Here is a 15,210-nt window from a genome sequence, read left to right as displayed (position 1 = left end):
TCAAAATGGGGGGGCCATGTCAGACACTGGCAGAAGGTTGAAGAACCTGAGACACCAATACAGGTTGGATGACAAAGTAAAAGATTGATACAAAGAAAAAAGGAATTGAGAGGTCACGCTGCAGCTGTACAGGACATAGGTTCGGCCATTTTTGGAGTATTGCATGCAATTCTGGTCTCCCTGCTATAGAAAGGATGTTGTGAAACTTGAAAGGGTTCAGAAAAGATTTATGAGGATGTTGCCAGGGTTGGAGGGTTTGCGCTATAGGGAGAGGCTGAATAGGGTGGGGATATTTTCCTTGAAACGTCAGAAGCTGAGGGGTGACCTTCTTGAGGTTCATAAAATCATGAGGGGCACAGATAAGGTAAATAGGCAAGATCTTTTCCCCTGGGTGGGCAAGTCCAAAACTAATGGGCACAGGTTTAATCTGTTCTGCTGTCTTCAATCATTTGTGCACTTATATTTTCAATCTCTCTCTGTTCCTGCACTTAGTTAAGAATTGCAATCTTCCTATCAAAACGTATCAATTCATACTTTACTGCATTAAATATCCTCTGCCTTCATTTTATACACCACACCATTCACCCAACCAACCACCACCACCAGCTTGTCTAGAAAGTAACAAAGTATAACCTTGCTGACATTTAATTCACTTCATTTCCCAGAATTAGATCCAGCAGTAGCTCCTTCCTCATTGGGCTGGAATCATAGAGGGGAAAGATTTAAAAGCGACCTAAGAGGCAACTTTTTCACGCAGAGGGTGGTGCATGTATGGAATGAGCTGTCAGGGGAAGTGCAGGAGACTGGTACAACTTTTAAAAGGCATCTAGATGGGTATATGAATAGGAAGGGTTTAGTGGGATATGGGCCAAATGCTGGCAAATGGGACTAGATTTATAGAGGATATCTGGTCGGCATGGACGAGTTGGACCAAAGGGTCCGTTTCCGTGCTTTCTAGCTCTATGACTCTATAACTCTCAGGCCATATTGCTCCTGTGGTGATTGTTTGTTAGTGCTATAATTTACGAAACAACAGAAAAAATACAGGAAATGGGAATTAGACTGCACAGGTTTGTTTTTACACTGACACATGCACTGGGCTGAATGGTATCCTCTTGTACTGTAACTTTCTCTATAAAACTCCACAAATATCAAGCATAAGAGATAACAAGGTGTAGAGCTGGATGAACACAGCAGGCCAAGCAGCAACAGAGGAGCAGGAAAGCTGACGTTTCGAGTCTGGACCCTTCTTCATTTTTCTGAAGAGGGTCCAGACTTGAAACGTCAGCTTTCCTGCTCCTCTGATGCTGCTTGGCCTGCTGTGTTTATCCAGCTCCAGGCCTTGTTATCTCAGATTCTCCAGCATCGGCAGTTCCCACTATCTCCCACAAATATCAAGCAGTCTGGAATCAAACAGGCCTTGTTCTATGATAAAAATACAGTGAATGGCCGCAGTAGGAACTGCTCATTGAAAAATGGCTGCATGAGCATCTAAATTTTAAAGGAATCATAACATACAAATTACATATAATAATGCAGGACCAGAACAGACCCTTCAGCCCACCATATCTGTCCCGACCATGAAGCAATTCTAAACTAATCTCGCTTGCCTACGCACTGTCAGTACCCCTTTATTCTCTACCTGTTCCTATGACTGTCTAAATGCCTCTGAAACACTGCTATCATCTCTGCTTCTCCATCTCCCCTGACAGCACGTTCCAGGCACCTACTACCATCACTGTAAAAAAACTTTCCTTGCAGATCTCCTTTGAACTTTTCCCCTCTCACCTTAAACCTAAGCCCCATAGAATGTGACATTTCCATCTTGGGAAAAAGACTCTGACTATCCATGCCTTTCACAATTTTACATACTTCTGTCAGGTCACCCCTCAGCCTCTGACGGTCGAGCAAAAAGAATCCAAGTCCCTGACGAAGAGTTATGCCCGAAACGTTGACTTTCCTGCTCCTTGGATGCCGTCTGACCTGCTGTGCTTTTCCAGCTTCACATCCATTGACTCGGGCTTCCAGCATCTGCAGTCCTTACACTCTCATTATAGCTAATACACTCCGTTCCAGGCAACATTCTGGTAAACTTGGGATTGCTGGAAAGGCTCAGCAGGCCTGGCAGCATCTGTGGACAGAAATCAGTGTTAACGTTTTGGGTCAAGTGACCCTTCCTTAGAACTGATGATAGCTAGGAAATTGTCAGTTTACATGCAAATGATAAGGTGGGGGGAGTGGGTAAGGATTAAATGGTAAATGGGGATAGAGACCAAAGACAGAAAACAGTTGGACAGACAAAGGAGTCGATAATGATCTGGCTAGGAGGGTGAAGAGCTATTAATAGAGACTGCTAATGGCTAACAATGGGTTGTGTGTGGTGGCAGACTATGTGATAACAAGACCTAGTGTGTGGGGATTGGGGTAAGGACATGGGAGAGTTCAAGCCCCAAAGTTGTTGAACTTGATATTAAGTCCAGAAGGCTGTAGGGTACCAAAGCAGAAAATGAGGTGCTGTTCCTCCAGCTTGTGCTGAGCTTCACTGGAACACTACAGCAAGCCTGAGACAGAGATGTTGGCCAGGGAATATGGCGGTATGTTGAAGTGGTAGGCAACTGGAAGTTCATGTTCTTTTTTGCGGACAGAACCCTAATGTTCTGCGAAGCAGTCACCCAGTCTACGCTTCGTTTCCCCAATGTAGAGGAGACCACATTGTGAGCAGTGAATGCAGTAGACCAGATTATGTGAAGTGCAGATAAAGCGCTGCTTCACCTGGAAAGTGTGTTTGGGCCATTGGATACTGAGGAGGGGGGAAGTAAATGGACATGTGTTACACCTTCTGCAGTTGCAGTAGATGGGGAGTGGTGACGTTGTTGGGAGTGAAGGAAGAGTGGACCAGCATGTCCTGGAGGGAACAGTCCTGTGGAAGGTTAGCAAGGGAGGAGAATATGTATCTGGTGGTGGCATCTCGCTGGAGATGGCAGACATGGCAGCAAATGAGCCTCTGGATATGGACGCTGGTGGGATGATAGGTAAGGACAAAGGAGATCCTATCACTGTTGCCGGAGGGAAGAGAGTGGTTGAGGGCCGAAGTGTGGGAGTCTGACCCAGCTGAGGGCCCTGACAACAACAGTGCTAGGGAATCCTCTGTTGAGGAAGAAGGTGGTCAATTCAGAGGCTCCCTTATCGAAGTTGGCATCATCGGAATAAATGTGACAGAGATGGAGGAATTGGGAGAATGGCATAGATTCTTTACAGGAAGCAGGATGCGAGGATGTACAGTCCAGGTACCTGTGGGAGTCAATGGGTTTATACTGGATATTGGTAGCCAGTCTATCCCCAGAAATGGAAAGAGAGACGTCGATGAACGGGAGGGAGGATTCAGAGATGGACAATATGAAGGCGAGAACAGGGTGGAAATTGGAAGCGAAAGCTTTACCAAGTTGGAATGTGAGAGGGAGGCAGCACCTATGATATCATCGATATTCCAGAGAAAGAGTTGTGAGTGGGGTCTGGAATAGGACTGGAACAAGGAATATTCCATGTGCCCAACGGGCTGAGCTTATCCTTACTCTGAACAACTTGTCTTTTAACTCCTCTCGTTTTCTTCAGGTCAGAGGGATGGCCACAGGTCCGCGCATGGGCCCCAGTTATGCCCATCTCTTTGTGGGGTACGTGGAACATTCAATGTTTCAGTCCTATTCCAGTCCCCACCCACAATGCTTTCTTGTGTACACCACAAAGAGACAGGCATAACGGGACAGACTGGCTATCAATATCCACTATAATCCACTGACTCCCACAGTTACCTGGACTGTACATCCTCGCACCCTGTTTCCTGGAAAGACTCTATTCCATTCTCCCAATTCCTCCATCTCCATCACATTTGTTCTGATGGTGTCAACTTCGACAAGTCAACAAGGGAGCCTCCGAAATGTCCACTTTCTTCCTCAAAGGAGGATTCCCCAGCACTTTTGTTTACAGGACCCTCAGCCGGATCAGACTCCCTCACTTCGGCCCTCACCCATTCTCTTGCCTCCCACAACACCAATAAGGTCCCCCTTGTGCTTACCTACCATCCCACCAGTATCCACATCCTGAGGATCATTAGCTGCCATTTATGCCACCTTCAGCGACATGCCACCACCAGATAGATATCCCCTTCCTTACCAGCTTTCTGCAGGAACCGTTCCCTCCAGGACACACCGGTCCATTCTTCCTTCACTCTCAACACGCTCCCCCATAGCTTCACAGCACCTTCCGCTGCAACCACAGGTGTAAAAGCTGTCCATTTATTTCCTCCCTCCTCAGTATCCACGGATTCAAATACACCTTCTAGGTGAAGCAACACTTTACTTGCAGTTCACACAATCTAGTCTACTGCATTCAATGCTCACAATATGGTTTCCTCTACATAGGAGAAATGAAGCATAGACTGGTGACTGCTTCACAGAACACTTGCATTCTGTCCACAAAAAAGACCCTGAACTTCCAGTCGCCTGCCACTTCAACACACCACCATGTTCCCCTGGCCAACATCTCTGTCTCAGACTTGCCGCAGTGTTCCAGTGAAGCTCAGTGCAAACTGGAAGAACATCACTTCATTTTCTGCTTCGGGACCCACAGCCTTCTGGACTTATTGAGTTCAACAACTTTGGGGCTTGAGCTCTCCCATGTCGTTACCCCAATCCCCACACACTAGGCCTTATTACCACATAGTCTGCTACCACACGCAACCCATTGTTAGCCATTAGCAGTCTCCATTAATAGCTCTTCACCCTCCTAACCAGATCATTATCGACTCCTTTGTCTATCCAACTGTTCTGTCTTTGGTCTCTATCCCCATTTACCATTTAATCCTTATCCACTCCCCCACCTTATCTTCTGCATACAAACTGACAATTTCCTAGCTACCATCCGTTCTGAGGATCATTCAGAAATCGTTAACTCTGATTTCTGTCCACAGATGCTGCCAGACTAGCTGAGCTTTTTCCAGAAATCTATATTTTTGTTTCTGATTTACAGCATCTGCAGTTCTTTCGATTTTGATTCTCATAAACTTCTTTTGCACTCTCTCCAAAGCCTCACATCCTTCCTATAGTGTGGGGAAGAGAAGTGCACAATACCTGAAAAGTTTTATACGGTTGAAATATGACTTGGAGTTGTATATTCCCAGCCAATACTATTAATCTGAGACTTAGCTGTCACTAGTGCATGTATCTTAACTTGAGCATTGCATTTACAGAAGTACAGTCGATGTCGAACATTAGGGCTGATTACCTTGTGCTTTGATTTCCGTTTCTTTTTTGACCTCTTCTTTTCTTTTTCCCTTTCTTTTTTTCGTTTTCTCTTCATCCTACGATGGGATTTGTCCTTATCCTTATCTTTCTCATCATCCTCATGATCCCTTTCCTGTTTTTCACATTTCTCTTTCTTGATTTTCTCCTGGGACTCCTCTTGAGCTTCGATTTCCTCACCATCATCTTCTAATTCTCCTTCTTCCAGTTCTCCTTCTTCCCTATATTACCAGAAATGAATCATCAAAAGCAGAAATTGACAGTACATAGAAAAATAAACGATTAATTAGTAATTAAGCAATAGAAAAGATAATCCAAGATGCCAGTTATAACCCAATGAACTGAAAACAATAAAACTACTGTTCTTTGTTGAGATCAGCACTGACCACCATCCAAATCCACTGAGTACAGAGACAGATGCAGGATGCTAACTTCACTGTCCAAGCTGAAGTAAAATAGCATCGTAACTCTAACAAGAACCTGACTGTCAGATATACAATGTACTCATAGTTTAATATTACAATCTCTCACCAAGTTAAATTGACTGTAACTTTAAAGAACAATTTCATTCATTGTATGAATAAACAACATTGCTATGGATGCATTACTTCCAAGTATCTATTGATGATGCCAGTAATGCTTTGGGGATTGGGTTCCACTTGTCCCAGGAGCCCTCTTATACCTCAAAATACTGGTTATTGCTGACTTAGGAGAGCAAACAGTGGAAGTTAATTGTTGTTCCACTATGTTGATGCAGCAACCAGCATTTGATAGGCATTTATGAAATTGAGCACTCCTGTGATTACTGTATTTTCAGCGCTCTGCATTTTCTGTGAGAATTCTAAGTGGTGACAGAAGGTATATATTCTTGTCCTCACATGAATTCAGAATAACTTTTTCCCCTTCTAACCTCATAAGCACTCAGATCAATTGTAGGACATCAACTTATGTCTTGGCTGGTTAGTGAGCTCCGCGCAGTCCGGAGGTTGAAGTTGAACCTTCTCATTTGGAGAATTGCAATAGTGGTATGACACCCCTAAGGTAGAGGTGCCCCACTGTACCAGCACTGAGATAGTGAATACTTAGGGGAAAGTGCACCAACAAGGACCCAAGGTTTCGTCTCTGGTAAAGCTGACTGAACTCAAACACAGTTCAAGTACAAATGGTGCACTCTGGTTTTAGTACCCAATACTGAAGGAAGGGGAACCAACCAGGGTTTCCACCCTGAACACATCCCAGCTGGAAAGTATGTGTTGATGATTGGTGAAAACAAGCAGCAGCATGGGCTACGGTTTTCTCCAGGATTAAACCTCCACCACTAAATATCCTGGCGTACACGTTCACAGTAAAAGCGTCATGCTGATATCCAAGTGACTGGACTCCAGAAAGAAAGAATCAATGGTTCTGAAATGGGAGAAAAATCAGAGGGAAAAGTGTTTTCACATTTCTGGCATTTTAATTTGTATCATTGGTTTACTAAGAACGTATTAAACCAGTAACAGCTAAGTCCAGGAAACTAAAAAGTAAAGCAAACATCAAACATTTGCCCTTTTCTGCTTTAAAAATGTTTGCCGTAAGCAGAATTGAAGTAATTCCTAGTCTCTGCTGAGTAAGATCTCAGCCGACAGCAATATTGATGAATTAAGTAAAATTATGAATTTTTTAAACGTTTGTTTCACTGTGCTCAAAAATAAACAAGAAGCTAGTGAAACTGTTGTTGATTATCACATAACATCTGGTGCAGTAAACACACATTGGTGATAGCGAGGATCAAACTTGGACGATGACGCTGACTCACTGCAATGTTTCGCATCACTTGGTTATGGTATAATAAAGAACCTGTGAGATATTGGACAAGTAACTAATACATTTACAGTATAAATTTAAAGACCACACAATTTCCACTCCTACAGTTACATTTCCTGTGCAGAGATAGCAAGAACTGCAGATGCTTCTCTCCCACCTATCAGCCCCTCCCACCTCACTGACCAATCCCCACCACTCCCTACCTGCACTCACCTATCACCATCCCACCTACCTTCCCCAGCCCCACCCCGCCTCTCTCTATTTATTTCTGAGCTTCCTTCCCCCTCACCATTTCTGAAAAAGGGTCCCGACCCGAAACGTCAACTTTCCTGCTCATCTGATGCTGCCTGGCCTTCTGTGTTCTCCTGCTCCACACTGTGTTATCTCCATTTCCTGTGCAGTTGCTTTGATCGGTATGAGAGCTAGATATGGTAATTCAATGTCATTCTCATTTGCCTGAACAAGATTTCTACCTAATATACAGACTTTCCTACCTTTTTCCTTTAGTTAAAGTCTATATTTAAGCTCGAACATGCAATAGCTGCTTTTTGAAAACTATTCACCATAACCGTTCTGACAAAGGATGCTGCGCAAAACTTTAATCTTCTTTTTGTCAAATATTGACTGCCAAGCAGTGAATTTCTATCATTTATGTCTTTAACAAACTTGCCTTTGTAATTTTAATTGTGCCATTATGATACACACACAGGTAACACCTAACACCTAAAATCTAAAATATTAGCATGCATTTATCATTAAATATCACAGAACTTTGTTCAAATTTATTATATCAATAAATTGGCAATTGTTCACAGCGTTAACTTTCATCTGATAATTTTAAGTCAATACACACCTGAGACAATTTTCTCTACTCCTGAAGGAGCTGAAACATATTTGGTCACCCTCCAATACCTTAACCAAGTGTCGCTCTTTATGAAAGACCGGACGTGGAAAGCCAACAAGCAATTCTATGTCCTGTGGCACCATATCCCAGCCCAGCCTCAGCTGATAAGAGCATATTTGCCACTATAAGCTATTAAATTACATTCAGGACAGTGAACCTCATCTGACTCGTTCCTTCCCCGGCCCTGGGAAATTAAGGTCAATTGAAGCACTGCTGGTACGAAAATCAAACAATCTAAAACAAATTAAACAAAACTAATGTCAAAGCTCACAGCATCCTGGCTTGTACTGCCCAATAAAAAACCAGCATGCAAGTTTGATTACCAGACATTAGGAACACAACACTTTTAACTTTTTAAAGCCTCTTTAAATTGGCAGCTATAGGTCAATGTCTACTAATACCAGAAAGACCTCTGTATTATTTCAAATCTACCCTCATACATAACACCCGCTTTCGCGTCCCATCACTGGTGGCTGTGGACTCAGCCGTCTAAGGCCTAAACTCTGGCATTCCCACTTAAATACTCTCCATCTCTTTATCCTAAAGCATTTCAAACATGTGGTATTTGGGGAAGCTTCTGACGATCTGTCCCAATACCCCATTCTTTAGCTCAGTGTCAATTTTTTTGGATAATTATAGTCCCGTATAAAGTGTTGGGTGCTTTAAAAATAAAGGTGCCAATATAAAAGCAAGCTGTTGCTTTTTCAGTAGACTTAACACCTAAACCTTTATGCCATTCACTCAATTTTATATAAATTTATAGCCTAAAAAGAAACCATAAGTTATCCGACCAGAAGAATTTCTATTATGGTGAACACATACACAGTCAGTGCTGGGACAAGGCTGAGCAGATACAAGCTCTACCCCAAAGGAATTCTTTTGGCAAAAAAAAAATCAGGTTTCATATATCTCGCAATACTAGTAACACAGTGATACTAACAGAAATCTGATAACTGTCACAGACAATGAATGGTGTACGAGGAACTTAAAATAGTGACAAGTAACCAGGGAACATCTTCTATGCTATGTACTAGCTTCCCAGTTCTGATACTAAAGAGGCAAACATCCCACTTTAAATAGGAACAGTATGCTCTATATAGATTAAAAGTGAACACAGCAGGCCAGGCAGCATCAGAGGAAAGTCCTGACCCGAAACGTCAACTTTTCTGCTCCTCTGATGCTGTCTGGCCTGCGTGTTCCTCCAGCTCCACACTGTGTTATCTCTGACTCCAGCATTGGCAGTTCTTACTATCTGTTAAAAGTGAACAGGATTTCTTTTTTCTAAAAGACTCAAAACCAAAGCAGAGGGAGTGTACCTTATTATATCTTTCTTTTGAGTTAAAACTGGACCAAAAGACTGAGGAATATCTATCCATTGTGCTAGCAACTCACATGCTGGAAAATCTTTATTGAGACGACTGAGGATTTTGGTATAGAATTTCAAACATTTCGGGTTGTCACTGGTTGCCTCATGGGCAATGTGTATTTTCAAACTGAAGTAACTCATTGAATCTCCATATAAGACATTGCAAAATGAAGTCAGTACTTCTGGTCTATCTTCAAAAACTACACCCAGATTTTTTTCATAGTATATTCTTTCATAGAGCTTTGGCATCACTGCCAAGGCCAGTATTTGTTGCCCATCCTTAATCTCTTTCAACTGATGGTATCTTGCTAGGCCATTTGAAAGGGCTGTTAAGAATCATATTACTTTGATTTGGAATCATAGTAGGCCAGACAGGATAAAGAAAACAGATTTCCATCCCTAAATGATGCTATTGAGCCAGATGTGGTATTTTTTTTGAAACAATCAATGATAGTCGAAATGATCATCATTACTGAGACTAGTTTTATATTCCAGATTTGTCAATTGTATTCAAGTTCCACCAGGTGCCTGATAGCACTTGAACACACCCCACCAGATCATAGGCCTGGGTCTCTAGATTATTAGTCCAATGACATTATCACTGTGCTAGCTTTCCCCAAATGAATTACGTACTATATTTTTTAATCACTGGAAAGCCTGGAGACTGTCCTAGCTTGGATTTGCACAACGAGAATTGTGTAATATATACTGCACAAAAGCAGGCCAATCACTCTCTTTCCCAGCATAAACTTGTCTCCAATACCCTTATTTGCATCTATATCATTCACTTCAACCATTCCCTTAACTGCATTCTTACCAATCCTTGGGTAAGTTTCTTCTGCATAGTCCCCATGGATCAAGTGGACAATCTTATATTGATGGCACATAGTTATGCTCTTCCCCACAAGATTAAACATCTTCCCTATTTCCACTCTATCAAAATCTTTCATCATTTTAAAGACTTCCGTAAGGCCACTACCCTATTTTTCCACCTAGAGAAATGCTTGCCAATCTTTCCCAGATATGAACGCCTAAATATTTCTTACATTTTTTCTTATAAATCCTCTGCATACTCTCCAGTGTCTGTACACCCATGTAATAATATGGTGACCAAACCTGCCACAGTAGTTTAAGTATGTGTAACTAAGGTTCAAGAAACTAAACATAATCTTCCCCCTTCCCCTACCTTTCAATTCCATCTAAATGAAGCAACGGAGTATTCTACTGACGCTAGGAATTTGGTCAAAAAAAAACACCAGTCTAGAAATAATGATACATTTCTGCAATTATTAGCCATGGCTCTTCCACAACTATCATTAATCAAGAAGGCTGTGAGAAGTCTAGGAGCAAATGCAATAAAGCATTCAAAAGTATTTCATTACAGTGTTTCATACAATGAGTCTTCTTCCTAGCCAGCTGGAAAGAACACTCCAGCCTATGAAGACTGGATTTAACATCCAATCAGGCACTCGTTCACCTGATAATTGTGATCCCCACTTACATCCAGGCCAAAACTCTGGTCAGGTTAACAACATATCATGTGCAAAACAGGAAATGTCCATGAAGGAAACAACCATAATCTGTTGAATATAGAAGCTGTAGAATAAGTAGGATGCCTCATAGATCACTAGGCACCAAAGAGACAAATTAGTCTCTTTATGGCTACATTAAACAATTACAATTTTTGACCATTTTCCAAAACTTTCATAACTTGCCCACAAAATCTCAAACATACTATCAAAACAATGCAACTTTCTCAATTTATTTTGGTGTACAAATGAATTTTCTCCTCTCCTGCTCTACTGAACATATTGCATCATACTCAAGCTGCGACCTGGTTCTGAGTAACTTCCATCTCCTTCGTAAGATTACTATTTATGTGGAAGAGGTGGTTGATTTTTCCATAATGCATATGTAACAGTAGAACCCAATCCTCTCCTTAGGTCGTATCCACATGCAGTTGTACTTCCAACATCAATGTGATTTTCTCTCCTTAAAGGGGCACTGTACTGCCCTCACTATCTGTAGACTGCACATTGTACAGCTCAAAGGCACACAGCTTTTACTAATTGAGCTAGTGGGAATACACCGTACATTTTGATAAATAAGTCCAACAGATGGAGTCATAACAATGATGTAATAATTTACAGTCTTTCATATTATTCCCCATATGCAGCTATTTTCCTCTTCCTTAAATTCCCACCGCATCCTAGCTTCAACATTACCTGATCTGGCCTAAAGGCACTGTCACGAATCATTTAATAGATGACGAGATGGAGTTACTAATCCCCACCAATTTTTCAGAACTGCTCGGCATTACTGGTGCCAGAAATGGGAACTCAATAAATGAGAGATAACTTTTTCTACTCCACAGATAAACAAACATTCTGCACTGATTCAAAGAACTCAGATTATCTTCTCCTTGAAGAACAATGAAAAAAGCTTTGTTGCTAACGCTTAAAATTATGATCCACAAGAAGATAATCAACATGACAGGATGGTAATTTGTAAATAAGAAAAACAGCTAATGAGAATTACCTACATTTTATTATTTAACTTTCTCTTTCAAACTGATCTTAAATTTCCCAACCGCATTTCAAACTTTCCTTGCTTAAGTCCATGACTTTGCAAATGAGTTGACTGTCAATAGTGCTCAAGGTTAATGTAAAGATTGGCAATAACATTCCCAAATCCTGCTCTTCGATGGCTCTATGATCCAAATTGGAAAATGCAAGATCAGAGGGAACTAAATTATAAAAAAAAGTGGCTCATCCTCATTAAATATCTAGTGTTCATAAATTATTATCCTGTCATGTCAATCAAATTCCTAGCCAGGTTCTATGTTACCCCAAATACAATCACTCTTATCAATTACTGAAGCAAAACAGTTATTGATACAATAATAACTATTGTTCACATCATAACTACACTGTTCAGGTTAAAAGATTAAGCTATTCAGTATCGACACATGAAATTGATTTATCGAGATCTTCAGGTTTGTACTTACCCCATAAATGGATTCTACATGTAACTCAAATTTCTTTGATGAGACCTATTTCAAGACATGTGATGATTTTGCCAATGTTGGGGATACTATGTGTTATTTAACTCCAGGGTATCGATAAAATAACTTCAGTTTATGATAAACGATTTTCGATAAAGGCAGAGTTCAACTAAAACAGCATTTTGATCTATAACTAATATTGAAAATGCAGTTGAATTCAACCTGCAATGACTGATCCCCATTTCAACGTTGTTCTAATTTGTCTGCTGACTGAAAATGACAATGTCGCAAATTACTCTCGCTATTAGTGACAAATGTTACCAGTACTTTATTTACTTATATAACCCATAGTTAGCAATTTGAATTTGGAAGGGTAAAATCTAAACTGTATTGTTGAGTGTTTTCAATTCGTTTAGACTATTTTTAAAATTTTTATATGTTCGCCACTACACTTTATTGAAATCCTAATGGCAACACTGTAACTGTTTTTCTTCATAACAGGAATAAAATTGGATCTACAAAAGAATGTAGAGCAAGGGACCAGTTAGTATTCATTGCTGAAGACGCTGAAAACAACCAAATGAGTTGTAATTTGTTTTTCTTTGCAAACAAAGGAATGAATGTTTCATGATGACCAGCAAATACTGTACAAACACAAGGTGCTTTTTTAATATAGGTACAACAGATTTTGAAAGGATCAAACTGAAGTCACGTTATAAATGAATAAAACTCGTAGTTGTATTTGTGAGGGGATTGCAAAGTCATGTTTTAAAATGGGTCATGCATATTTAAAATAAAATCACAAACACAGCAAGATAGATTCAAAGCAGGTTTAAAATAAATGATAAATGTTTTTCCATTTATGATGGGGACGCTGGGTAAAAAAAATCGAAGTTCAAAGGTCAATTGCCGATGTCCTTTAACCGGTCTGCGTTTTGTTAAAGGACGAGAGGAAAGAATAAGCATCAATGAAATAAAATTAATAAGCATACAGAAATAGGCCCTACTATAAAAAGAATTCCTTTGCATTAACGACATAGTCACATTGTAACTCCACCACCCAAGCATGCGATTAGGCCTTAAATCACCCCTTAGTTCCTTTCTTTATATAAAAGGATATTTATATTTTATATATATATATAAAGTCCAGCGACCAGTTTTTAAGAGGATTTAGAATGAGATAAAGAAAAAATCCTTCTTTAAAAAAATGTTAATCCACAGTTACATTCCTCTACCTTCCGTTTCCAAGGTTTCCCTTCAGAAAAATTGACCTTGGTAGATTGTTGGATAATTTGTTTTTTTAATATAAATATATAAAAAGAGAAATGTTGGATAAAAAGGTTGTTTTTACTCGACCTTTCGTCTCCTGACTCAGTGAGGTTGATGTTGTTGTGTTCGTTTTGGGGGGACTGCTTGTTGGAGGAGGTGAGGCTTTCGAGAGACATTTTCTCTCGCTCTCTCCCTTTTGTCTTTACTCAAAAATTATATATCTCTCTCCTATTGTAAAAAAAATTACCACCGGGCACTGCAATTAAGCTCTCACTGATTCTTGAGATAGGAAATAAACGGTTCTGTTGTTACTGTTTAAGCGTTTTGATATTGGCAGCTATTTTCTCGGTGCTTTTCTGTGCGGATCCGACCCCCGGGTGTCTCTCCATTACACACACTGACTGAAAGAGGAAGAAAACACCTTCCACAACATGGCGCCCGCCCGCCGGCTCAGCGCCGTGACGCACGGCCGAAACGAAAAATGACTGACGGAAATGCACGAACGTGGGTGGCGGGGCTTCCCGAAGAGCCGTTCCCTCTTCAGCGTCCGCATCGTCAGTGGATGGAGAGTGCATTGATGCCCCGCCTCGATGAGATCACCACTAGCCGAACACACCCGAAGCGCTCTCCGGAGAGGAATGGCACGTCATTGCCACGGAAATTCACGAATTGCCGGGCGACGTATTTTCACGGAAAGGCGCGAAGTGTTGGGGGTAACTGTTAAGGAGGTTGTTTCTGTTTATATCATTGGATATATCAAATGATTATCAGACCACTTTTGTCTAACTTTTCATTTACTATACTCACTGGAGTTTAGAAGAATTAGGGCGTTGATATGAATAACATGGAGTTAAAGCAGGATCGAGATTCTTAGGGGACTTGACGGGTAGATGGTGAGAGGTATTTTCCTCCGATATGATGGTGCAGGACCAGAGGGCGTAATCTCAGAGTTGCCCATTTAAGACATAGATGAGAGGATCTTTTTCCCTCAAATGGTGGTGAATCTGTGGCAGCAAAAACAGAAATTGCGAGAAAAACTCAGCAGGTCTGGCAGCATCTGTGGAGAGAAATCAGAGTAAATGTTTTGGGTTCAGTGACTCTTCCTCAGAACTGATGGCAGTGAGGAGGAAGTTATTTTTTGTGCAGAAGATAGGGTTGGAGTGGGAGGAAGGATTTAGAAATAAACGATAGGTGGAGGAAAAGCCCAAAGAGAGAGAACATTTGGACAGAGAAAAGGTGTGACTACCGATCTGCCTGGGAGAATGAATAGCTAGTAGTGGACAATGAATAGCTAATGAGGAGCTGGCGGTACACAGCAGGCCAGGCAGCGTCAGAGGAGCAGGAAAATTGACTTTTCAGCTGAGGACCCTTCTTCAGAAATTCAACAGACACAGGAACAACTGTGTTCCTCCAGCTCCACACTGTGTTGTCTCTGACTCCAGCATCTGCAGTTCTTGCCATCTCCAATTAGTAGCTAATGATGGGTGAAGTGCAGTAGCAGACCATGTGATAATAAGGCCTTCTGAGATAGTAGGAACTGCAGATGCTGGAGAATCTGAGATAA

The 15,210-nt window shown here is 41.1% G+C and overlaps 1 protein-coding gene across 2 annotated transcripts in view; it reads right to left on the bottom strand.

Annotated features, from left to right (window-relative positions):
• zc3h4 (zinc finger CCCH-type containing 4) overlaps positions 1-14,081 on the bottom strand; it is a 72,221-nt gene extending 58,140 nt beyond the window's left edge. Inside the window, exons 1-2 of one of the 2 annotated variants that reach the window (XM_048618309.1) lie at positions 13,734-14,081; positions 5,281-5,518 (exon numbers count right to left, since the gene is read on the bottom strand). In XM_048618309.1, coding sequence (XP_048474266.1) covers positions 5,281-5,518; positions 13,734-13,822 — 327 coding nt within the window. In that variant the 5' untranslated portion in view covers positions 13,823-14,081. Of the gene's footprint in view, positions 1-5,280; positions 5,519-12,380; positions 12,604-13,733 lie in introns of those variants that run through there. The other variant, XM_048618310.1, reaches the window with a different exon arrangement.
• Positions 14,082-15,210: the final 1,129 nt, after the last annotated feature.

This window comes from Rhincodon typus, chromosome 39 (assembly GCF_021869965.1).
Source record: "Rhincodon typus isolate 14 chromosome 39, sRhiTyp1.1, whole genome shotgun sequence".
Taxonomy (NCBI): Eukaryota; Metazoa; Chordata; class Chondrichthyes; order Orectolobiformes; family Rhincodontidae; genus Rhincodon; species Rhincodon typus.
Note: the sequence above shows the minus strand (reverse complement) of the source record. Positions and strands in the feature narration are given on the sequence as shown.